At 43.8% G+C, this 26,575-nt stretch overlaps 2 protein-coding genes across 2 annotated transcripts in view; both read right to left on the bottom strand.

Annotated features, from left to right (window-relative positions):
* Nucleotides 1-7,414, bottom strand: part of cyth1a (cytohesin 1a) — a 52,312-nt gene extending 44,898 nt beyond the window's left edge. The window contains exon 1 of the mRNA XM_080008905.1: nt 7,310-7,414. Coding sequence (XP_079865031.1) covers nt 7,310-7,328 — 19 coding nt within the window. The 5' untranslated portion in view covers nt 7,329-7,414. The remainder of the gene's footprint in view (nt 1-7,309) is intronic.
* Nucleotides 7,415-8,010: 596 nt separating this feature from the next.
* On the bottom strand, nt 8,011-25,891 carry usp36 (ubiquitin specific peptidase 36). Its single transcript, XM_080008934.1, has 20 exons — nt 25,813-25,891; nt 21,403-21,668; nt 20,365-20,580; nt 20,149-20,259; nt 19,160-19,262; nt 18,990-19,057; nt 18,791-18,861; nt 18,240-18,322; nt 17,955-18,066; nt 17,719-17,859; nt 17,512-17,612; nt 17,284-17,422; nt 16,574-16,933; nt 15,871-16,095; nt 14,492-14,619; nt 12,976-13,623; nt 12,683-12,888; nt 11,646-11,822; nt 10,141-10,256; nt 8,011-10,026 (listed from the first exon to the last, which is right to left on the bottom strand). Exons 2-20 carry the CDS (start codon nt 21,653-21,655, stop codon nt 9,895-9,897), a joined length of 3,390 nt encoding a protein of 1,129 aa, XP_079865060.1. The 5' UTR covers nt 21,656-21,668; nt 25,813-25,891; the 3' UTR covers nt 8,011-9,894.
* Nucleotides 25,892-26,575: the final 684 nt, after the last annotated feature.

The raw sequence follows: 26,575 nt of genomic DNA, 5'->3' as shown, positions 1-26,575 counted from the left end.
ATCAGCGACTGCCATCTTGGTTGTTTACAAAAATGCCACAACGGCGCTCCTCCGTACAGTCACGGTGTCAAACCCATTATGAGATAAACGGTTGTGATTGACCTGACGCTGGCCAGGTCGGCTGGAAATCCGTCTGAACGGGAGGGGATCCAGCCCAATCTGCCGGAGCAAATAAAACACGAGCAGATTGGTCCGGCTCCCAGGCTAATAGCTACCACCTCGTAGCGTTTTAAAGACCAGCTAGCGATCCCAACGGGAAGTTCACTGTCCTACACCCAGCGGGTCAAAAGTGCTGCAGCTGCACGTCATGTGGCCTGTCACAGGACGGACGGCAGCACAACACACCCGGGAAGTCAGCGCCACCGCTGCCCCTGTGACTTCTCCCCGTGTGCACGCCGGCCCTGATGTCGCCTTCCTCAATAAGGACGCAATGTCAGCGAAGGGGGCAGAGCCGGCGCTGGGGTCAAGATACTCGTGAAAAGGGTGCTTCGTAAAATGAAGCCTCGTTTTATGAAACCAATTTCCTCTTCCTCAATGGTTTAATGATAAATGATTTATTTCACTTAATGAAACTTCACTTCGTTGGTCAAAAAATAGTTTCTTTAGGCGCTGAGAGAAGTGGAACTCTTCTATGATGATAATGATGAGGTAGTATGTCCAAGAATCCATTGTTCCTTTTCCTCACATACTAAAGCACGCTTGGCGGTCGGTCAACAGTACAAACATACACTATGTACTGTAGTATATGGTGCGGCATCCGGTCGCAGGACAGGTTGGCGGCGTTTGAAGGGAGGATCCACTCGCACCACTGTGGCACAATGAGCAGCTGAAGGAACGCCTGGAGATCTGAGTCACCGTATGAGCTTATTATAACCGTCCAGGAGCACCAGGCCTCCTCTAGACATTCCAGTTGAGGTGTAGCCGGGCGAGCTGTCGAAAGGAGGAGGAGGAGGAGACTGCTCGCTCCCGCCCACGTCTCCAGGCCTACTCCAACCGTACTCAGACCGCACTCGGACCGTACTCCGACCGTACAGTGTACATCTGTCCGTAGGCTTTGCTCCGATGACAACAGTCTTCCCAACGTCCCCCCACAAGCTCGGCACCTGGGGAGACAGGACCTTTCAGCAGTGGATGTGGAACGCAGCGCTTCAAAAGGTTAGAGACGGAATCCAGTACTGCATTAAATCCCTATTCAGAATTCAGCTTTTTAGATCCAACCATTTTTATTTTTAGCCCAATTACTCAGAGCGGTATTGTTGCCCTATTTTCTTCATCGCTTATTACAAGATTTTATAAGATGAGATCAGATTATTAAAGATAAGATAAGATAACATTAGCTCAACAGCTTTTACAGTGTTCTTGGCTGTATTAAAAGATGCTTTAAATAAAATGTATTGTTATTTTTGACATTATGAGCACACAACTAGCTCGGGACGGGTCAAGAAATTAAAGTCCATTAGCATTAGACAGTTAGTTCTATATTATCACTATGTTAGTTCTAAAGGGGAACTTGGAAGGAAACTGTGGCAATATCTCTTATGCCCCTTTCCCACTGCACCAAAAACCCGGTATGACCCGCTAACATCCGGCATTTGTAATTAGTGGAAAAGATAAAACCAGAGTTTCAGTCCCGGGTCAAACGACCCGGTAATAGACACAGGTTTTTAACGGTTGATGTAAACAGGACACCCGGGTTGACCCACTCATTTTGGCCCCTTTACGTGCGCGATGCGACGCGCGTTGAAGTTCCGGATGTTGGCGCATAAATAGACAGGAATATCCGTGTATTATTCCATCATTTCATATCCCATTTAAAATCCAAAATCAAAATCAGAAGTTAATGACTTTATCTTCCTGCATGGGGGACCATGTAATGTTTGGGGGAGCTGGGGGGGCCACAGCGGAGAACCCCCACGCTCCCTGCCGGGCTCCAAGCCACTCCAGCATCGCCCCAGGCCGGTCTCCGAACTGAAGTGTCTCCGCTCCCCGTCGCTGAAGGGCCGGTCGTTCAGCGATCCAGTATAGAAATGCAATACATGAGGTTTTACAGTTTTATGTCATTGTTTGTTTAAGTTGCTGTCTCCTCTACTGTTTTGTTCCCAATCACACAGGAACCCATGACACGACCCGTTTCTGGCCTGTCCATGATGTCGAACGTGATGCACCAGAAAAAAAAACGAAAAAAAACAACATAATTTCTCCTGGCAGTTGGAAAGGCGTCAATCGCCTATTTTAGCAGGTTCACTTGGGTTTAAAAACCCGAGTGAAACTGGTGGCAGACGGACCCTGGGAACATGGGACCCTGGGAACATAGGACAATGGGAACATGGGACAATGGGAACATGGGACCTTGGGAACATGGGACCTTGGGAACATGGGACCCTGGGGAAATAGGACCCTGGGGAAATAGGACCCTGGGAACATAGGATCATGGGAACAAAGGATCATGGGAACATAGGACCCTGGGAACATAGGAGGTTCATAGGAGGAGCATGGGACCTTAGGAACATGGGACCCTGGGAACATAGGACAATGGGAACATAGGACAATGTGAAACATAGGACCTCGGGAACATAGGACAATGGGAGCATAGGACCTTGGGAACATGGGAACCTGGGAAAATAGGACACTGGGAACATGGGACCCTGGGAACATAGGACCTTGGGTACATGGGACCCTGGTAAAATAAGACCCTGGGAACATGGGACCCTGGGAACACAGGACCCTGGGAACATAGGACAATGGGAACATAGGACCTTGGGAACATGCGACCTGGGAACATAGGACCCTGGGAACATAGGACCCTGGGAACATAGGACAATGGGAACATAGGACCTTGGGAACATGGGACCCTGGGAACATAGGACCTTGGGAACATGGGGCCCTGGGGCCATAGGGCCATGGGAACATAGGACCCTGGGAACATAGGACCCTGGGAACATAGGACAATGGGAACATGGGACCTTAGGAACATGGGACATGGAGAACATAGGACCACGGGAACATAGGAGAATGGGAACATGGGACCCTGGGAAAATAGGACGATGGGAACATAGGACCCTGGGAACATGGGACCCTGGGAACATAGGACAATTTGAAACATAGGACCTCGGGAACATAGGACAATGGGAACATAGGACCTTGGGAACATGGGACCCTGGGAAAATAGGACCCTGGGAACATGGGACCCTGGGAACATAGGACCACTGGAACATAGGACAATGGGAACATAGGACCTTGGGAACATGGGGCCCTGGGAAAATAGGACCCTGGGAACAAGGGGCCCTGGGAATATAGGACCCTTGGAACATAGGACAATGGGAACTTAGGACAATTGGAACATAGGACAACGGGAACAAAGATACGCTCCCGAAATGACAATGTCAATAATGTCAACCACACTTATAAGTAATATTAAGTGTCAATATAATTCACCAAAAGAGATGAGATCTGGAAATTGTATCCCTTATTCGTTTTTCAACAGCCAGGTTAAGTAAGAGTTATTTTCAGCCAAGTCAAGTAAGAGTTTTTTAATTGGGTAAAACACAGGTTTGAATCTTAAGGTGAGACACTGAGTAACAACCACCTCCACACATAAAGCTACTGAAGCTGAGCCTGCTCTCTGGCTTTTATTGGACAGGTGCAACCCAAAAGAGAGTTGTGGGGTCTCTAAAGATGGTGCAATAAAATATAAAGCATTTAAGAACACACACACACACACACACACACTAAACTAGTTCTGAACAGGTGTCTGGGGGAGGCTCTGGTCTTAGAGTGCATCGTCTCAACTCTTTTGTCTTTGTTGTGATACACAAGTGCCACCTTGTGGTGAAAGTATGTAATAGCAGTTTAATGTCATAATAGTTGTATTATTGCTTTCGTATTTATTTTCTTTCCCTATTTATTGATGGTGCTGCTCAAAACTCCATTGTGGTGATCTCTCGTTTTTAAAATCATTTGACTGTTTCACAACTTTATACTATAGTAGGGTGTTTGTGCATATTGGACAGCTCTTTGTAATGTAGGATTCGTTCCGTAAAATAGGTTTTTGTTGTTTTCGGTTCAGCATTGAATAAAAGAAAATGCTGTAAAAATAAATGGGTTGTTTTTTTTTACATTTCAAATGTATTACCTACATCCAATGCAGCTTATGTTTTATCTATTTTATCTATTTATATATTTCATCTTAATTTTAGATTTTTTGGTTGTTTCACCCAATGTTACTCTGCTGTAAGACCCTCTGGCTCTACTTAACATACGGCAGAATAAACTTCCCAGTCGACCTTCCATGTCACAAATAGGCAGACTAACTATATGCAACGACTGGCAAAAATATAATAACCAAAACAAATATCCCTTGATGGACAAAAAATAACAGAAAAGGGTTGTATTTCTGTGGTGGAGATACTCCCACACATCAACCTAATGTTATAGCATCACCTCACCCAGAGCTCACATCAGTGTTGTGAGCCAGTTTCTATATAGGAGGGGTTTTTTTTTAGGGTGACTTATTATTATTTTACAAAAGGAGAATGTCAACTGCAGTGCGGCTGTGATGTCACGTATCCACTAAAGCCACAGATTTCCACCGTCTGGCTCTTTCTCCTGGAGAATTTTCACTTTGAATCTCTTGAGTGTCATATCTATGATGCGTTTTACTGCAGTAGTGTTCAAATTCTTTCTCTGAGAAAGGTTGACTATTATTTCCTTTTTTCTTGTAAGGAGTAGAGTGCTGTGCTGCTGCCGTGCTCAGAATAAAGCCATACAAATATGACAACGAGAGCCAGATCTTATACCATTTTTCCGTAAAGGGAGCAGGGGGGGGGGGTGTCATCATATTTCTAAACAACAGGAGACACAGGACCTGCAACCACACACAGCTGTCACTCATACTTCAGCTTCCCCCCCTGTGTTCAAACACCCCATCACACTGGGCGCGGTGCCACCGAGCCGCACTGACAGGCTTTGTTAGATACATGAAGCACGGGAGTCTGAAAACCGAGCCACATCCCCGGAGACCCAAGGCAACTAGTTTAGGGCAACGCAGCAACTACGGTATATAGAGGCGACAAAGACTCGACCGGAATCAGACAAGAACCAGAGTGAGGAGAGAACGACGAATCGCAGGACGTCGCTCTGACTGAATGTGACTCCAACGTCTCCATCCTAAGACCTAATTTATGCTTAAATCTACTACGCAAGCCAGTGATCAGACTCAGGTGGTGACGGAAACAGAGTGTTATACCAATGGGCCTTTTTTTTTTAAGTTACACCACATAAGACTCAAATGCAGGTCATTACACTGCCCCACCCTGATCAAATCGGTGTGAGGGAGGATTATTATAGAGCAACAAAAAGTTAGTGGAAATTAAATCAATGAAATCACATCTATTAACTTTTTGTTATACCCTTTCATAATAATAATAATAGTAATAATCATAAATTATTATCCAGTCACACACTTGCTCAGTGTGTGACTGGTTCAGAGACAGCACCACCTCCTCCCATACCAAAAGATCTAACTTGCAATGAGGCCATTGCTGCCTGCTCGTACTATTTTGAGATGCATTAAGCGCTCAGCAAACTGAACTGATAAATAATTGAAATGGAGCCTCTATCGTGAGCTGTTGTGAATCACAGCCTCATCATCATCACTGGCAATAACCATCTTTGTGGCCATCACATTTCCAGTAAAAGGTTGGTGTTGACTTGGAGAAAGTGCCAAACAGGATAATTTCCTCATCTGTGCAAGTTAAATTCTATTCTGTGGACTGACCTTCCAATAAGTACGTTTCAGTGCTGTGCTGCCCACTCAGAGCCTTGAAAACACACAAGTAAAGACCCAACCCAGTCCCGTGGTGTATAATGTTCCGCCCATAAGCTGGCATGCCTATCCAGTATAATGACAATCAAAAGTATTATTTGGCATCCCTTGTGAATTTCCTTCAGTGAGGGCTTCCAAAACTTTTCACGGAATGGCCCGTGAAATGGCCCGTAGGAAGACGAAGCTCTAGACTCCCCTCCCCTAATCTTACATTATTATTATTATTAGAGGTCCAGCCAGGGCAGGATCCCTATTGTTATTGCTCTGCGTTTTTTGTATACATATTTATTTCATATTATTATTACTAGTATTATTATTGTTATTATTATTATTATTATTATTATTATTATTATTAATAATAATAATAATAATAATAATGGCATATATAAAACAAAAACATGAATGTATTTTTTTGTTATTATTTTGCCTACTGTTTTGCTGAGACAATTGCAATTTCTCTTCAGGGATGATCGTATCTATCTATCTATCTATCTATCTATCTATCATTCTATCTATCTATCTGTCATTCTATCTATCCATCCCTCCATCTATCTGTTTATCTTTATATCCATCTATCTATCGATCTATCTTTCTATCCATCTATCCCTCCATCTATCTGTTTATCTTTATATCCATCTATCTATCTATCTATCTATCTATCTATCTATCGATCGATCGATCTATCTATCTATCTATCTATCAATCTATCTATCCCTCCATCTATCTGTTTATCTTTATATCCATCTATCTATCTATCTATCACTCTATCTATCTATCTATCTATCTATCACTCTATCTATCTATCTATCTATCCATCCATCTATCCCTCCATCTATCTGTTTATCTTTATATCCATCTATCTATCTATCACTCTATCTATCTATCTATCTATCTATCACTCTATCTATCTATCTATCTATCACTCTATCTATCTATCACTCTATCTATCTATCTATCTATCCATCTATCTATCTATCTATCTATCTGTCTATCCATCTATCTATCTATCTATCTGTCTATCATCTATCTATCTATCTATCTATCTATCTATCCATCTATCTATCTATCTGTCTATCTATCTGTCTATCTATCTGTCTATCTATCTATCTATCTATCTATCTATCTATCTATCGACAAACATTTAATGCGGACCCCCTCCAATCCCATCAAAGAGCCCTAGAGGGGCCGCGGACCCCAGTTTGGGAGCCCCACGAACATGTTATTTATGGCATAGATAACGTGTTGGTGCGAGTATACGACAGAGTAAAGCATCACTTGGGCAGGAACATTCCTTGAGCTATGTGGGCATCACCAAAACCACTCTGATGGCATGTAGTCCACACTTGGCAAGAACTTAATGGCAGACTGATCAGTGACAACCTCCCCCGTGTCCAAGTCCTTCTTTTTTTGAAAGTATTTATGAATAGATGCTTCAACAGCAGGAAATCCAAAATAAAAAAAGAACAACGTAAAAACAACACCTACTGCTATCCTGCGCTTCCATCCCGGTGCTCAAGCTGCCGGAAGCTCCGCCGCGCAGGGTGCGCTGCGGCCCGGCTTCGCTCCGGATCCTCCCGCGCCGCGAGCCGGGTGTCCTCGGCCCCTTCCTCCACCCGCCCAGTTCCACCCGCCGCCGCCGCCGCTGCTGCTGTGCGTGCGGTGTGAACGGTCTGCGCGGTTGGGACTGGGGCTGGGCTGCAGCTGAGGAAGAGGGGCACACGGTGACTCCTCCTCACAGATGTGATGTCACCAGCTCCACACCTCATTTGCTGCACTCCACTATAAACGGTGACCATGCAAATACTTGAGTTTGGGGGATTTTAATCACACCTTAAACCTTACATTTGCGTCACCGACTTATGCACTCCACGCAATAGTTTATTATGGGCAAAATTTCTGAGACGCAATCCTCGGAAGGGGGCCCAGCCGTGAGAGAGAAGAAATTTAGGAAATTGTGTGTTGAGTGGGCTTCTCTGTATTCAAGGCTCAAAAGCAGATTGACTGCTAATGTGCTCCAATTCAATATAGTTCTTTGTGTAAGTCGACCTTTAGCCGGCCCATGCAATTTTATGAGCATTTATTGCAAAATATTTCACACCAGCACTAAATTCATTAGAGTTAAAAAAACAAACAAACGAGATAAAAGTTTGAAAAACTCGGAACAAATGCGAATTTACAAGACGAGGTTCACAAAAATCACAACTTTATTGCACCTGTATACTTGACTATATTTGGTTAGTCATTATGAAATGGCTTTCCCTGGTCAGAAAAGATGGTGCAAAAGAAAAAAATATAGACGAAACGATGCAAACGTGGATCATTCACTCAGAGCAGTCAACGGCCTCACGTGTCGGTTTCCACGGAGACCCATTTCCCGAGTCACTCATCACAGGCACAAAACACGCCGTGGGATTCATGAGCGTCGAAACCCATCTGTACAACCCAGTGACGCAGGGAAGGTCTGGCATGAAAACATACATGTCTTGTACACAAAAACACATTTGCAGATCAGTTCTCAATTTTCGTCAACGGACCGATCGGAGAAACAGTAGCACATTTAAAGAACCGTTTCAGTTCTTTAAATTATATATTAATAACATTAAAATGTTATAGTTGTACAGCCAATTCGAGGCTACAGCTCTAGAATGGAAGTGGACGCGTTGGCAGGTCTTTACAGCGATGCGGTGGGGGTGAACTGTACAATCGTCTTTGTTGGCAAAGCACGTTTTGGGACAATCTCTGCACTGCATCTGTGTGATGCAGGCTCTCGTGGTTTCTACACCTGATATACTTGTATAAAAATCTTTTTTTTTTTTTGTTTTGTTTTTTTTTGTTTTTACAGGATACAACTTTACAAGGCCTGTACAAGGTCGGGAGGGGGATGACGAAGGGGGGCGATATGGATATGGAAGAGGTGTGTGAGAGAGAGAACCACAATGGGAGGAGGTTGACTGCGTTCCTGAGGCACAGCCCGGTTCCTGGGAGTTAGGGGGCAGCTCCACAGTCAAGAGGAAACAAAAAAAACAAACAAAAACTTGCATAGAGATCATTGATCAGGGAAGATGCCAACACTACAACCTGACAGCCCCATTATTCCAACACAGTGCCTAGAATTTAGAAATGAACCTGTATATTTCAACGCTTGAGTCAAGGACGTAGAGATGGAATCACGACGCAGAGCTTCCGAACACAGAGCGGATGGTGACCCAAGGGAAGAGCAGCAAAGAATCCAAACTAGACACCAGTTACACGGTTTTCATATTTAGGAAACTGCCGCGTCCCGTTTTTATTGCCATAAACCGCATCACTTTTCGGTGCGTTATGGGTGTGGACATGCATATGATTGGTTAGCCTGTTTCCGAGACCCCTTTTAAAATGTCATTTTTTTTTAATCCAAAAACAGTCAAGAAAGAAAGAAAAATAAAATACAAAAATAATTCAAATACGCCCTTTTTTTTTTTTTTTTTTGCATGTGAACCAATTCTGTTGGTTATGGTTGGAAATTTGCCAATGCCCAATACCGGATTTAAAAATGAACATGGGATAAAATTGAAGATAAAGGTATAAAATCTGAAAAGAACACAAATTAAGATTTAATTAATAAAGCGTCTTTAAACTCATTTGATCAACCGGGTAGAGAATGCCCACTCATCCGCAAGCCCCATCCCATAACATGCCAAAATATTTCCAATTGTGTTGCGTTTGTTCAAATTTCATCATGTATACTTGTTTATTCATTACTCATCTTGTACTCACACGGTGCATCAAATTTAAAACAAGATCAAATATAAGCATTTACGTCAATATGGTGTCATTCTGGTCTTGTAATAAATGAGATGCACTGATCTTACTCACATATATATGTATTTATTTTAAAAGGGGGTGAAGGAGAAGGTCGATTATTTTAGTGCAGAGTACATGCTGGATATTGAAAAGAGAGAGGAACCAAATTTGCTGAAATAATTTCTCCATCCAATCCCTTCTATTCTGTGAGGCCTCGACTGACGGATCAGAACAGATTTAAGACACGGGTGGGGGCCTGGCTCCATTTCCGGTTCCGAATATTTCGCTCAGCGGCGGATTCCGAAAGCCATCTTGGCGGCGGGCGTCACAGACCACTTGTTTCGCCGGTCCTGGATCTTCTGGAAGATGTTGCTGCCGCTCCTCCACTTCACCTTCTTATACAGTTTGGTTTTCTTTACCTGCGAGAGGTGAACGGAAACGGTCAGCGAGCGCCGCGTTAAGAGAAAGGGGAGCGGCTCTCCGCACGCAGACAGACACTCGCTCAGGGCTAAAACGCTCGTTTTTGATCTCACCTTTCCAGTGTCAAAGTCTTCGTCCCACTCGTCGATCACACTTTCATTCCTGGCTTGCCGTGCGTCCGCAATGGCATCTCTACTCACAGCAGAGGCTTCTCCATCCCAGCTGAGGACTGAACACGTATAATGTGTATCGTTATGTGTGTGGAATTCTCTCACACACACACACACACACACACACACACACACACACACACACACACACACACACACACACACACACACACACACACACACACACACACACACACACACACACACACACACACTCTGTGCATATTCAAAAAGGTGTTTTGTATTTTGTCATTGAGTTTCTGATACAAGTTTGGGTAAAAACGAGTTGTCGAGGGATAAACTTGAATTGACAGCGGCCGCCCAGGTCCCTTCTTAGTCAGGACACTGGGCCTGGATCACAATCTGTTGAAAACCGCTGGAATATTTGAATTTAAAAACATTTATATTTTAAGTTTATTTTATTGTTAATTTGTAGATGTTTTCTAATACCCCCTTTCCCACTGCACCAAAAACCCGGTAACACTCATTTGTCACCGGTGGGAAAGGAAAAACCCCGGGTCTCAGTCCGGGTTAGATCGGCTCCCCCTCCGATCCACCCAGGTTCACCCGCTTATTTTGGCCCCTTTACCGGCGCGATGCGACGCGCATTGAAGTTCCGGACATTGGCACAGAAATGGCACAGACAGGAAATACATGCATCATTTCATATCCCGTTAGAATCCAAAATTACAACCAGAAGTTATTGACTTTTTTCCCCCCACACAGGGAACCGTGAAATGTTGTGAGTGGTGGGATCGCACCGTGGCGGATCACAGCGGAGAACCCCCGCGCCCCCAGCCGGGCTCCCAGTCACTCCAGCATCGCCCCAAGTCGGTCCCCCCGCCGCGCCGAAGGACCGGAGTGTGCGCCGGCAGCACAGAGTATCCGATTTCCACGCTGCTTCTACTGAAGAGTTGGAGTCGTCCATGAACGATCCAGTGCTTTTGAACTGCTCAAAATACTTGTTTTTCAAGTTCTATTGTTTTATGTCGTCGTTTGCTTAAGCTGCTGTCTGCTCTACTGATTTGCTCCCAATCACACTGGAACCATGACACGGCCCCTTTCTGACGTGTTTGTGACGTCGAACGTGAAGCACCAGAACAAAAACTGCATTTCTTTATTGTTCATTTTTAGATGTCTTGCATATTGCCAAATATTTCTTGCTTATAAATTTCTGGATTCGTTTTCTAGTTTAAGGTTTGTTGTAATATAATGGTAATATAATAGAAATAATAATTTATTTTCTATCATTTACTTTGTGTTTGTGCATCTACCCATTTTTTTGAGAATGTTTATAGCATATTGGCAAATCTTTTCAAAATGTTATTATTATTATTATTGCCAATTGTTTTTGATGTGAGCTGCTGTAAAAGTGCAATTTCCCTCCGGGGATGAATAATATAACCTAATCTAATCTAAACACCCGTTATGAGCCTCAGTGCACTAACCAGTGGTGCCGTAGGCCTTGTCGGAGGAGTTCTTGAGGAGCTCGTCCACCACGTCACTGCCCTGCTTTCCGTCCCAAGCCATGGGGGCCCCATCAGAGGGGCCGTCCGCTTCGGCTGCAGGGGCCTGGCGATGCTTGTAGCCGTCCTTCACTTGGCTGTCCCACACCACCACGGTGGCTGGAGAGAGGAGAAACAACAAAAACACACATTAATATTAAGGGCTCAGAAAAGTTATCATGGACACACTATGGGATTGTGAAAAGAAAGAAAAAGACATGAGTGTGCAGGTGTCTGGAGGAGCTATTGAGAATTTTAGCAGTTTTTGCTTTGATAAATATTTGAGTGGATTGGATCGCGGTGTCTTGTGTTGGCATGGAAACACCCAAGGGTTCAGACAGGGTGTTTATGAAGCTGGGTATTGAAGTTAAAATACTTTTTATGGTACTGCATCGACAGCATTATGTATCAAAAGATTTGGTGGAATTTGATACAAAACTGTGATACCCACGAGCTTGTCTCTTAAACATCAGCGAACAAACGAAAGAGCTAAGCTGAACTAAGGTTTCTATATATTAGGAGTTAATGTGTTGTGTCACTTTATTTTTCTTGACTACATAGATGTTTGTATTTAAAAATGTGCCTAACGTGTGCATCGGCAACATTGGACAATTAGCGACAAATACCAGCCCCTAAAGTACACTGTAGAGATGACACCAACATCGCCAAACGTTGGTGTCTTCCTACACCGGTCGTTTGGTGACTGAATGGTTGTCCAGATGGGGATGGAGCAGAGATTGACGGGTCTGGGGGTCAAGGGTCGTTTCCTCGTAAACAGAGCGTTCGAACCGCTCCACCTGTTTAGAGAACTTGAAATCGCAACAGCCGTTGAGCTAACAGTGGACTGACTGGCATTGATCCAACAATAAAATATCACTTATTGTACTGGGGGGGGTGAAAGAAAGCAGAGTGAAGAGATGAACATGTCGAATTAGAAGAAGTATTGAAAACACCATCTTTGAGAAGGGCGTCTAAAACACCTGTATTTTTCCTGATGTCTTGGCCGTTCTTCAGGGCGGTCTTTTTGGGAGGCGAGGCTTCTGGTTCGGGCTCGTCGTGCTGCTTGCTCTCCTCCTGCAGACTGAGCGTCTCTTTTAACCTTTTCTTCTTTTTCTTCAACTTCTGTTTCAACAAGGCCAAATCTCCGGCGTCGCCCCGGACGATGGCGGAGTTCATTCCAGAACCGCTGTGGGAGAAAGTTTCAAGTCGTCAAGGAGAACCCGAACCGCGGAGCGTCAAAACCACAGACGCAGGTTTGGGAGGCGGAACGTACCATTCTAGAACGGATGCAGTCGCATCGCACAAATCCTCCACCTGATGCGTCTTCTTCCTCTTCTTCTTCTTTCTCGACACCGGGGTGACTTGCTGCTCATGGTGGTTAGGTTCTGGCTCGCAGGGAGCGGGGGCTGACGGGGGCTTGGTCGCCAGCTGGGGCCTCAGCTGGGGCTGCTCTGAAACCCGACTTTCGGGGGATGAAAGACTCCACGGCCCGCCCGGACACCAGTCCTCGTCAAGGTGAGAGGGGACGCACTCCGCCCCATGCGCCGCCTTCCCTCCGTCCCCGTTCTCCCTCTTGTGCTTCTTTCTCTTCCTCTTGCGCGTCTTCTCAACGCCGGGTTCTGGCGCGTTACGCTGAGCAGTCGCAGCGGACGCGGCCGAAACGGCATCGCCCTCCACCTCGGAGTGGCGCCTCTTCTTTCTCTTCTTCTTGTGGCCGGGCGCTGGTCCTGGGGGGCCGTTGAGACTCTGCTCCTGGAGGCCGCGGCTGCTGGGAGACCTGAGCTTGTTCGGAGAGGGAGCGTGGAAACCGTTGGACGTGGGAGAGAGGCCGGCTTTTAGTTTCTGCTGCATGGGAGGAAAGCTCTGTTTCTGAGGGCTCTGCTGAGTGACGACGACAGGCGGTGAATGGAATGGACTGGATCTGTGGAAGGCAGCGAAATAAAACTAAATGAGTCCATTAATGCTTTTATGAGTAGCAATAGATCATTTCAGTGAGGGGGGGGGGGTATAGAAGTACAGGCACATCTAGACTTCAAAATAGCTAATGATTAAATGTTTGTTTACTTAGACTACCCGAAACCCAGCGGACAGTCACGTGGGATGAGGGGGCGATTCAACTCTCCCTCACTAGTTGGAATACTGCCCTAAAGAAAAAATTCCTACACACGACACCAGGAGTCTTTTCGTTATTTCAAGACACCAGTGACGTCACCTGAAGAAGAAATCACTGATTCAACTCTGAACGAGACAATTATCCACCGTCAGGGGTGTAACATTACATCACAGCATTAAGCGGTTGGAAAATGGACAGAAAAATGGATTGTGATATCAAAATGTCCTCATTTTCATTTACAGATTGCACAAGTCACCAACAATGTATTTCACTGGACTCTACATCAGTGGTTCTCAATATGAGGTCCAGGGACCCCCCCAGGGGTCCTCAAAGAGGTTCCAGGGTCCCCAACAAAATGATTAACAGTAAAACGTCACCATTATTTACTAGACATTTACAGCATGTACAATAATGAAAGTTTTGATGCTAGCTGCATTATTATCTCCCAAACTATAGTACAGACCGGCATGGAAGTTTACACTCAATCATATCTAGCAGTAAAAATATTCTCAGATTGGGCTCCCAGAGACAAAAGCTTTACCAATTGTGTCCCAATGCATCTCAAATTGAGGGTCCTTGATGTGAAAAAGAGATTCAGGTTGCTCTACATAAACCTAACATTATTTTTTTTTTTTTTCCTCCTTTCTTAAAAGGTAATGGGGTTGTGCATCTGTACCTGTGATTGTGAGTGGGTGAGGCAGAGGTGAGATTGTGAAGTTGAATGGGATACGTGGGGTCACTGGACAGCTGGCGCGGCAGGAGCGACGCAGCGTCAGTGCTGCTCAGTCTCCGGCTGCGACTGGCCTGCAGTTATCGACATAAATAAAAACTTGGTGGTCTAAAGAAAAATAGCCATGAATGTGATAAAAAAAAATAAAAAATAAAATAAGGAAAGTAACCAACAAGGAAGGGGTATCATCGAGGGGTGAGGCAGGAAAAGAATGTAGAAGAAAGCAAATAAAAAAAACAAAAACAAACAAAAAAAAACAACGTGGAGAGGGTATGGCAGAGAAGAATTAGAAATGGTTAGAAAAAAAGAACAAACTGAAAAGAAGAGACACAGGAACTGAAAAGCAAGTTCTTACAGAGCTGATTTAGACAAACACAGGAGAAATGAGACTCATCACTGCAGAAATCACAGATTTAACTCTCAACGAAGTAATTAGGGGTGTAACAATACATCACGCCACAGAATTTTGTGGTAATGTACAAAAAAATGGATTGCTATATCTAAACGTGCTCATTCGTCATTTACATACTTTAAACACCAGAGGGCAGCATTTGACGTTGACGCCAAAGAATAGAAATCGAATGTTGTGTGTTTTCCATACATTGATTTATTTGTGGTAACCCTCACAATATCAACATTCAGTGGCACATATTGGTTTGATTTTATTTTTTTTAACAATTTAAAATGGGTAAAATCTTATTTCATTGTAGAGCTGCATGCATTGCATTGACGCGCTTAGCCACTCCTTGCCCTGCTCTCTCTCGCTCTCCCACAAACACAAGGCCCCTCCTCCCTGTGCATGCTCTCAATCACCCGTGGGGCTTTTATAAGCTTGGGTACCGGAACCCGGTATCGCACCAGTTTCTATATGATCGGTATCTACCGGACCGAATCGCAACGCAGATTTCTCGGGCACCGAGATTTCATTTCGGTGCCCGAGCTGCCGATTCAAGTATCTGCCCTACGGTGCTCCCAAACTGGAGCGCACCGCTTGAAATCCTCTGTATTTCCCTCTTGTGCAACTCGCCTTCTACCTTTTGGCCGAGAGCCAAAACACCAGCGGCGCCCGTTTACATCACATTGTGTTAATTCCCATCACGAATTAAAGCCCTTGGAAAGAATATGATAACTGTGATCAAAAAGCAAGCATGTTTTGGGTCCTATGTGCGTCTTCTGAAGGAGCGTTCAAAAACAAATGGCGCTATGATAAAAAGCCTAAATAAATAACTGTCACTATTGTGGGACAGCGGAGTGGTGTAGGACAACCTGGAAACTAGAAACATGTGTGTGGCTATTTAAGGGTAAAAGGATAGAATAAAACATACCTTCTTGGCCGACAGGGCCAGTTTCTTGGCAGGCGGTGGGGACATGGTGCTGGTTGGCTCTGATGTGACGTTGTTGAGGGCGGGAGGTTTTAGTTTGACCGTCTTCTGCTCATCTGCTCCCTGGATCCGCTCCACATTCTTGGCCGGAGAAGCGAGGACGCTTGTGCCCTTCCTGGGGGTCGGGGGGGTCCCTCCGACTGGAGCACTTTTAGGACCAGTGAAATCCTGAATCCGCCCCAGGGATGGATTAATAAAGTGTCATTTCATCTTATACGGGTGGATGTTTTTTTGAAAGGCAGACAGGTTATTGCAACAAGTGCTTTTATTAGATTTGTAACATCCAACTACAATCCAATCCGAAACTAGGCCTTACAGATGTTCAGCATCGTGTGCATCTTCATTATCTTTCTTCAGTGAATATTCTTAAACAACAGTTGAAAATAAATGTATTTGCACTTGCATAAAATTAGCATAAACTGTTTAATTCTTATTTTCACTGTTTATATTCGATTTATTTGCAATATGTTGCCTGTTTTATCTCGAGTATTTCTGATTCTGGGGAAGAGCACTGCCAAGCTGCGTTTAATCCACTTTGCATGTAACCGTTTTGACTAGTTGGTTTTCCTTTTATTTCTTTTCGAAGCTGCATGCGAGCCTCTGGCACGGTTTGAAATTGGCTGCACTGGACGCGTGCAGTGAGTACCTTGGAATCAGAAGTGTCGGCCGAGGAAGAGTCAGACAGAGATTTGATTGAGGTAGATGCTGCGATGCCCCTGCCCTCGCTGCCTTGCCTTCTGTCTCCTTCCGACCTGCCGGCGCTGTTCGAGGGGGTCGGAGTGCTGCTGCGTGATGGAGCCTGGCCCTGGGAAGACTGTTTTTTCACCTTCTTGAACGATTCCTCAATCATCGTAGGCCCGCCTGACAGCTTTGGGGGGCCTTGGGAGGCTGGGGTTCCGTTGGAAAACTTGGACTGCGCTTGGATGCTGATGCCGTTCCTAGAAATCGGCATGCCCAAACCACTGTCCATGGACTGGATCTTGCGCAGCTGAGCGGGCTCAAGTTTCTGTGAAGAGAGTTGGACCCATGACGCAAGGAGTTCTATTTAATGAATCCTACAGTGATAAGATAGGGCTCTGTTTTTTAAGGACAGGTCTGCTTTTTTTCTCCAACCTAGGCCTTTGCCTTCCATCATTAATAACTCATAGCAGAACCACGCTGAACGCTTTGCTGTTGGAAAACTTGAATGCAGTCCAATGCAGAAAAAGTTTAAGCCTTAAAAAAGGAAAAATCCATAAAATTTCCATTCCAGGCCTGGGTTTAAAATGGCTAACCTATTCTATAAGATAAAATCAGCAAGCCAAAAGATAAGCTCCGTCCTTTTACAATTACCAGTACGTCCATGACGTTCCGTACCTTAGTGACCTGCGGGGAGGAAAGAGGTCCATTCAAGTTGGCCCTCCTGATCTGTTCAGAGGACAACAGGTTCTTTCCTGGATGAACCAGAGCCTGTTTGGTGGTCTGCCCGTCAGCATTCTTCTTCGTTTCAGGGAGCCTTTAATATATACAGATGTTTGGAAAATGTGGTGACACTATGGTGACCAAGATCCGTTGACACCTGATTTCTATAATTCAGTACCGTACCTCAGGTAGAAAAGCACATAGGCCTGCTGGTTCAAGACCACTTTGATGTTACTGGAGTGCACCATGGAGTCATTCATTTGGTACCATTGTCCATTGCTTGCCTATTAGAAGTAGACATATAAAAAACATTTGAAAACCAAATCACATAATGCCTAATAACTCAAGAATATGTTGACTTGAAGCAGGAAGACATCTCCATGGTGTTACCTTGACATAGCAGTAGTAGTGGCCTGCATGACAACTGTAGCCAGAGTGCACCAGGACGGCATAGAGGCCGTACATAATGGGGTCGCCGGTGCTCTGAGACATGTAGGGTCGAATGTTGAGTAATTCTGGGTAACCGACATCCTGGGGGAGGTGGAGGAATGAACGTAAGACGCCAGGAACACCAAGACAAACGTTTCTTAAAATAAAAGGTGGCGGGTTGATGGCACTTCGGTTACCTTAGTTATTTTCCCTCCGCTGAAGTTGGCGAACCTCTTCAACGACAGGGTCAGTACGTTTGATGTTCGATGGACTGTGAAGCGCTTGGTTGCTGGAACTTTCTTTTTGCACCTGGAATAGAAATAAAAAAAACAACCCACATCATCTAATTTTGCCTCATTTGGGAAGAGCTGTTTCGGTTTCATTTGTCATTAACAAATTCAGATCCCTGTCAAACAAAGCCACCCAAGGGCAGTGTGGGGTCTTCTGAACATTATGTGCCGTTTGAATGGTTTTAAACCTACTTGGCACACATGTAGGCGTTCTCTCCACTCAGAATGTCCGGCTTCACAAACAGCTCCAGAGCTCGCACAATGTTCACTGCTTGCTGAAAGACAAGGACAGACAAGGTCACTTTGTAAAGATGTGATTACGATGGGAGAATGTTTGAATAAATGGTTTAAATATACAGATACTTCTCACTTAACGGCCGAGCTCCGTTCCGAGGACCAGGTCGTTAAGTGAATTGGCTGATAAGCGAGGACCCGTGTTATTTCACGGTAAGGGGGCGAGAACGGTGATGAGATGAGATGTATACAGTGTATATAGTGTGTATATAGTGTATATAATATAGTGTATATAGTGTAAATAGTATAGTGTATTCAGTGTATATAGTATATATAGTGTATAGTGTATATATATATCTGACTGTATTGTACAATACAGACTGGTTAGAGAGCTGGTTTTAAGTCCGAACGGTCGTTAAACAGGAAGCCATTAAGTGAGGAGTACCTGTACATATATAAACTCATAGTGTGTACATAGTAAGTACATGGTTAGAGGTTGTTAGACTTACCCGAATCTCTACAGCGATGTCCAGGTAAGGGTCATATGTGTCTGACACACTTTTACAAACAGAACACTTGACTGAAAGAAAGATTAAAGAATACATTATTTGCTTGTAAGTGATATATAACACGTTCCTTCATCTGGTTGATTTAAGTGGAACCACTCTCTGACATCCCAACAGTCTGAGTACACAAGTTAAACAATACCTCGTGACCTGAGGTAACCTCCAAAGATTTGGTGGACCAATGTTGTGGCCTGAGTCTGCCGGTCGAGTCTACAAAAACATAAGAGGACCCCCCCCAAAAAAAGCCATTCAGTACAAAAAATGAAATGACAATTATATGATTATTCAAATGATATGAAAACGATGTCTCACTTGGGGTAGCCATTCAGGCAGGCCTTCTGCATGGCGTCAATGGTATAGCGCAAAAATTCATGGGCATCCTCCTGGCTTCCAAAGCGAAAATGTCTGGCAATCTCTGTACAAGACAAGGAAGGGGAAAAGTAATTCCCATTACACAGGATACATAACTAAGTTCCATAGCATTATCTCCACAAACAAAATGTGGAACACTATCATCTAGTATCCTATACAATTATGTAGTCGTTGCCATCACATCCACAGCAATATTACTTTTAAGTTACTACATAGACCAACAAACTACCTGGTATAAGGGGTGCATGATTATACATTTTTAGTGTTCGGAAACAAGATAAGGGATCGGGATGTTTCTTTTTATTTTTTATTTTTTAAATCAGGAAATCTATGATTTTCTATCAAGCTATTGAGTACAACTGCACTGCGCTGGAGAAGTGTAGCCTGAGAAATGAGAAGGTGAAATTGATGCCACAACAGCTAACTGATTTTAAAAGAAACACAAGGAGACATGGTCTTTTGCTTTTGCATTTATGTCTTTGAGGAATTTTAATGGTGCTTTCCTCAGCCCGCAGTCACAAGGAGACAGAGAGGGCATCGGGAGGGAGAGAGAAGGGGAGGGAGAGAGAAGCACAGTAGGTGGAAGTATGATTGCAGCAGCACATAACGCAGCGGGGTAAGTATTGGTGGGTGAATGGAGGAGGGGCAGTGCAGGGGAAAAACCCTGTGAGATTAGAGCGCAGTGGTTCTGAGTCAAGGTGCAGCTCACACCTCATCAGCGCTCTCCATAGAATAGTCATTCACACGCTGCAGTCTCCCACAAGCTGCTCATGCACTGCAGTCACTTTGGAGTATCCTCTGTGCACTCAACCACACATCTGCCCTTGAACAGAGCCATCTCTTTCTCCTTGATTTAAAAAGACCGAGTGCAGACTTCTCGGACACAGATCGACACGCTGGCATTAATCGGGTGCAGTCGTCTCACTTACTTTTCAGGTCTCTGATGAAGGACACAGGCTTGATGGCGTTGCCCGTGTTCGCAAAAGCTTGGACGATGTGATTCTGCATTACACAGATCATGCAAAAGCCTGACTGGTGACCTGAAACGAAGCAAAGGGTAAACAATGCAGCAGAAAAAGAGTAAGCCGACAATTACTCAAGAAGAATAAGATTACAGGTTAAACGTGCCGAAATAGAAAACTCACAGGTACGACTGTGCTCCTTGGAGAGCAGGTAGTTGGCGAGGGGCGGTGTGTAGGTGAGACACTGCACTGTGGAGTTGAGGAAGCACGTGTTTCCCAGGTTGTGGAGGCCAGCTCCGACCCGGTAGACACGCTCCCACTTCAGGGTGAACTTGTTCCCTGGAAAGAGCAACTTTTGTGGGGCCGGGATCCCATCGCTCTGGCCTCCGATGACGTTCTCTGAGAATGGGGGATGGGCTTGGTCAGTCCAGCGATTGTAAACAAACATTAACCCTCTGAGGTTGACAATCGCGCTTGCAGGTAAAAAAAATAAATTATTTTTGATTGAACTTGATTGATTGATAAATCTCTCTCTACTATATCAATCACTTCGGAGTAAGAGTGGGTTTAGTTGATTTTAGTTAAATAAATATCAGGCCACACAAAAATCACAACGCTTCTCTGACCTCAGCAGAGACTCCAGAGGGTTAACGTGTAAAAGTGTAAGCTTGGGGGTCAGTAGCTCGGATGACAGTGAACAGGCTGTCGCCTGAAGCTAAGTGAAAGGTCACATTAACGAGCCTCTATTTAGGACGCTTCCAGGACGGCTACCCAAAGCGGATTTTTTTTTTTTACTTAAGATATTGCATGTGGGTGGTAAATTTCAACCCACTACCATCCACTGCCTGTCAAGTCAAACTTACTTTACATAGCACACTCATACACACATGTTGGCACCATACAAAACTGATTAGAGTAGTAATTATTTGTAATAGTAAATAATGACAAATTTAAAGAAACTAGTTAAAAACATACAAACCTCTGACACCTTTACATTTTGTGTGTAAAAGTTGACCACCCATTTCATGTACAAAATCATCGATCACTTAAAACAGGAATTTTCATTATTCATTGTGATAGAAAAATAAAACCTTAGCATTCATAACTAAAGAAAAATGCTATATTTTAGTTATAAATAATATATAGAAACACTGAACATTTCAGCTTGTGGTGCACAGTGGAACAGCAGAGCTCACGCTAGACGATAAATCAAATTCTTACCATGCCTCTTTATCTGTGCGGGCTCTGCGGCCTTCTGGCCTGTGGCTGCCTCGTTTCTGGGATTGAGAATCACATACTTGGTCTTCAGGCTGTCTAGCTGGTAGGAGAAGCCCTTGGTGGCTGGCTCAAACTCAATCTTCTGCAGGAGGACTTTCTTAGCAGAGGAGGCCAGCAGTTTGTTGAGGTCACCCTCGTCGCCGGCGTCCTTTCGGCCAGGTTTTAGGGCCTCTTTGAGTTTGTCAACTATCGGCATGACTGGAGCATCACTGCAAGGAAAATAAAAAAGATGGGACAAGGGACACCCGTGATTAATCAATTTTTGATTATCTTGCAGTATTCCATCAAGTTGGTCAAGCTTACAAAATTAAGAATAATATTGGATTGATTGTTGCCAGGATAAACATGTAATCATTGTATTTTTCCGTGAGAGGGGGCGGTGTATAACCTCCATATGGGTCGTCTCGAGCAGGTGTTCTCAATCATTTTTCAACCAAGGACCCCTTACATGGTAGAAAATAAACCAAGGGCCCCTCATGTACAGTATGTCCCAAAAAATAACTTGATATTAGGCCTATTTCTCACACTTATAAATGGTTGTGTGGAAAAAAATATTGGAAGTATTTATATTGCACCATTTCAAAATACAGAATATGAAAACAATGTATTCAATTCAAATAACATAAATTAAGTTAACAAGTAACATCGTAGCGAAAAAAACACAAATCAAGAGAAATGTACTAGACACAGACGGGCGCACGGTGGCGAGGAAGTGCATATGGCAGGATTTGTTAGTTTACAAGAAGATGATTATAGACACAGACGTGCGCACGGTGGCGAGGAAGTGCATATGGCAGGATTTGTTAGTTTACAAGAAGATGATTATAGACACAGACGTGCACACGGTGGCGAGGAAGTGCATATGGCAGGATTTGTTAGTTTACAAGAAGATGATTATATACATATTTTATTTAATATTACACTATCATAATATTCATGTTATAAATAGTTATACATTAAAAAATGTACCCCTTCAAAAGGACACAAAAACATATTTTTTTCCCCCAAAAACATTTCACAGACCCTCTAGCTAAGGCCACGGAGATCCGGTCCGCAAACCCCACGTTAAGTATCACTGGTCTAGGGGACTTGGTGTCAGAGCAGGGCACTAGTGGCATACAGCTATGTCTTTCCATTTACCACAGATCACTAGATGAAATGCCAGAGCTGCTCCTTGATGAGCTTGCAAAATCACTCAAGATCCGCAAAATAATATTTCAAATACTCATTCTGAACTATAATGCACCATTCCACTGGGCTTGATATGAACTATATGTTCAAAATATACCAATATGATTTCATATAAGGATAGATAAGTTACGGAAAACGACATGCTTATAAGCTGCTTTTTATCTGACGTAAGCTGACGTGTTAAGAAACATGTTGGTAGGCATTATGTTGACGTCTACTTAGAATCGCTTGTGAAAAATAAAATACAATTACAGGACAGCAAGAAAAGATAATTTGAGCACTTTATTGTAACATCATTTGGCTAACTAAACTGGCCCTTTAAACACGGCACAGCACCTATACTGTAAGAGGCCATCTCTCTCTGTGCAGATAACAGTGTGTGCACTTTTCCACAACCGCCATCTGTCAGTGTCAGCCGTTTGGCAGTGAATGACTTCTGACGCGTCATTTCCTGCAGGCTGACATAATGTGTTCAATGGGATGTCTGGACTATGCAGCCAAATACCCCAACGTCATTAAAACGAAACTAATATAATGAACATGAGAAACAAAATAACAGGCCCTGTAGATGGTACCTTAGATATCAGTATTTAAACTACAGCATGGACATTCATGGCTGACCATCCTCCAACTAAAGGTAAATAACCACCAACTAATACACCCATCAACAGTGAAATAAAAAAAAAAAATGTTAAGTCATGCTTGTTTTCTTTGTTGATTTTACTGTAGCATAGTTTTGCTAGACAATAACCTGTTGATTATTTTATCCACAAAATCTGACCTTGATTTCAAACAAAATTGGAATAAATCAATTCAGGATGTCACTGTCTGGTATTTTCAGATAGAAAGATTGCTTGGTTGTCACATGCCTTATTATTTAAGTTGTATCGGTGAAAACACCAATATTTCTGTGTTCACTTAGTATCTCAAAAGAAAAAAACAGGGGGGGGGGCTACAAGGGCAAAATGTCTCCTTTTTTATGTCAATGTGGAAATTACCCACTTGATGTATGACAGCGATGGGAGCACTACGAAGGTACTGGGCGTTGACATCATGAAGTGGGAGGGTTGCGTTTATTTCATGCACAAGGACACGCTAACCTTCATGTGCACACTATACTGATACAATTAAGGATTCAGCGGCCCACATAGAGATGATACAGCTGAGAGCACAACTGATGTTACTGTTGAATGAGGCTGGATTGTTGAGGTTATTCACTGGCCCCTTACCACGGGTCACATACAGGGATGTATCTGGTCAGTCTATCAGTCTAGCGGGTACTCGCCTTTTCCACAGAATTCATTCCACAAAAAGGAGTGGCCCATGCACGGATCAATTTCATTAAAACAAAGTCAAGCCAACTTAACTTCCTCATATAATGGAGTTCTCAAACAGCACTGTGAGCACATTGATTATGAAGTGAAGCTACTAAATTGTCATCTAGTAGTAATTGATGCTGAATTATGTGACAATATTGCCCAGCAAATTATGTCATGACTGATATTGTGTTGTAGGTAATAAATCACATTTCAATAAGTTGACTAGGAATTTATCAAATTGTCATTAAATGTAACTAAATGTGCTCAAAACTAAATTGAACCGCATTTCCATTAAAAGGAGATAATACTTTTTTTTTTTTTTTATAATAATAGTTAGACAGAAATCTGACGAAAGCAAGCTTAAAATTGACAAAAAGGCAATCCCATGCTTTGACCAGTCAGCTACGAAATGGCAAATGTCTTGTGGAAAAATGGGTGTTTTTCCACGCTCAAGGTCAACAGTCATTTTACATCCATCCATATCTGATGAAAACTATTTTATAATTGATATGATCACCACTGGATAAAAATAATTTTATTTCTCTGGTGTCATTGCATGCCTTGACAGGTGCTTATGAATTAAAATATACCCACATAAAGCACCATGATGCATTTTCTAGGCTTGAATTAAAACAGCCTCTCATTTGATGGTGTTCAAAATGAACAGGAATGAAAGTGGCAGACAAAAATTCAATCTTAACAGTTCGAACTAAAAGCATACCGTAATTGCAAGAACACATTGACAGGCGGTTCTGGGTTCTCTACCCCAAAAACATCAGTGAAGTGAAGCCACGTGGCACCAGGGTTATACGCACTGACAGGGGTCTTAGAGTCCAGAGGAAGCGTAAAATCCGTCGTTAAAGTTAACATTTACATTTGATATGAGAGACAAACAACCGTTAGGAAGTGTGTTTTTGGACTCAAAATTCCGAATATATTTTTTAAGGCAACTTTTTTTTTTTTTACATATTTATACAAACTATGTCAGAGAAAACCAGCGTCGAATACCACAGCGGTCTGAAACGTGTGACTGTGAAAGCTATTTCCTAACATGAAAAGTCAAAAAAATGAATAGGAACATAAAACAAATCAATTACAGAGAAGCAAGACGTTTATCGTCATTAAATAATCGCTTTTCTTATTGTTTATGAGATGAGAAAATTTGAATACATGACGTATAAATTTACCATATCAAATGAAGAAATCAAGATATATTCTCGGGGTGTGATATTATAATAAATCCAATTCTAGTTTCTCTTTTAGATGAAGGGAGCGGGTAACTTGGGGCAGCATTAAAAAAAGAAATAAAAACAAAAGGCGAGTTGAAATCGGACGTTTTTCGGCATCGTTGACAGATTCCGCATCGTGACGGAGCGTGACGTCACGCGCGGCGTCTCGACGTTTGGCTCGCAGTGAAATCAAATCCAGGCTCGGTGTGGGGAAACGGTCACGTCAAGACCCAGCGGCTTGACGTCAGCTCACACTGCCGCGCTAGTGTGGGTGACGGTAGACAAACACAGAATTAGCATCTCAGTGCCGCTAGTAAAGGTAAGCAGTTTATTAAAAAAAGAAAGAGTCGAAATATTTAATCCCCCCCCCCTCCCCCCCGTTTGCGGCAGGTAAACGGCTGAAGGCAGGACCCCAACGGGGCCATTACATGTCGAGGGCTTTGCGACAGCCTTCCTCGGCGCTGCAATGTGGGTTAGCGTGCTAACCCTAGCCCGCTAACTCAGTTAGCGCTGACTGTTTTACCTCACGTCGCGTTTTCGACAGGCCACGTCTACGCGACGCGAACGCCGCGGGCTGGACCTCAAACACGCTCCGGTGGGAAGCGCGGCCTTACCTTTGGTTTGGGCGTCCAAAAATGAATAACTAGTTAGGTGAGCTCAGCTAGCAACAGCTCCAAGAAGCCTCTTTCGTCCATGCTGCATTATGAGAGGGCGTGGCCAGGGATGACTGACGGGGACCTGTGGCCAATCGCGCCGCGGAACGGCCGTTCGCGGATCGGCGCGGCCAATCGGAGGGCAGCGGCGCGTATGGGTTTCTGGGGGAAAGCGCCACGTGACTTTCAGGCAGCTCTGTTTACCACAGGGCATTACAAGAACACTGTTGCTGGAGTGGTACAGCTACACTGGTATACAAGAATACATGATGAACATTAAATACGTGGGGTTTTTTTCTTTACACTTTGTTGCAGCAAGTGAAAGCAAGACTTCCAAAGGCCCGGCTAAAACAAGTTCCTTTTTTCGTTCCTTAATAGTAATGATAATTGTCTATTGATTTATTTATCAGTATTGAACAGACCATGGAGAATTGTTGGGAGTAGCTTCACTTTAATCGGCGAAACTCACTCATTGAGGAATGATTGTTGACCTTCTACAATGTCTCTATCTATTTCACATAGGCTCCCCCCATCTGGCATCGTCCTTATTGGCGTCCCCGCACGCATGCGCGCTTTACTGAAAATTTGGTCCCGTTTTCTTCAGCGACCATTTACTGGAGAGCGAAGGAACGAAGTACCCTGAGATCGGACGCTCTGAGCCCCCCACTTGGTCTTATACACTTATACACATGTAACACACAAATCATTAAATATGTAAGAAACG

This window comes from Zeus faber (genome assembly GCF_960531495.2).
Source record: "Zeus faber genome assembly, chromosome: 11".
Classification (NCBI taxonomy): Eukaryota; Metazoa; Chordata; class Actinopteri; order Zeiformes; family Zeidae; genus Zeus; species Zeus faber.
This window is presented reverse-complemented; position numbering and strand designations above follow the sequence as displayed.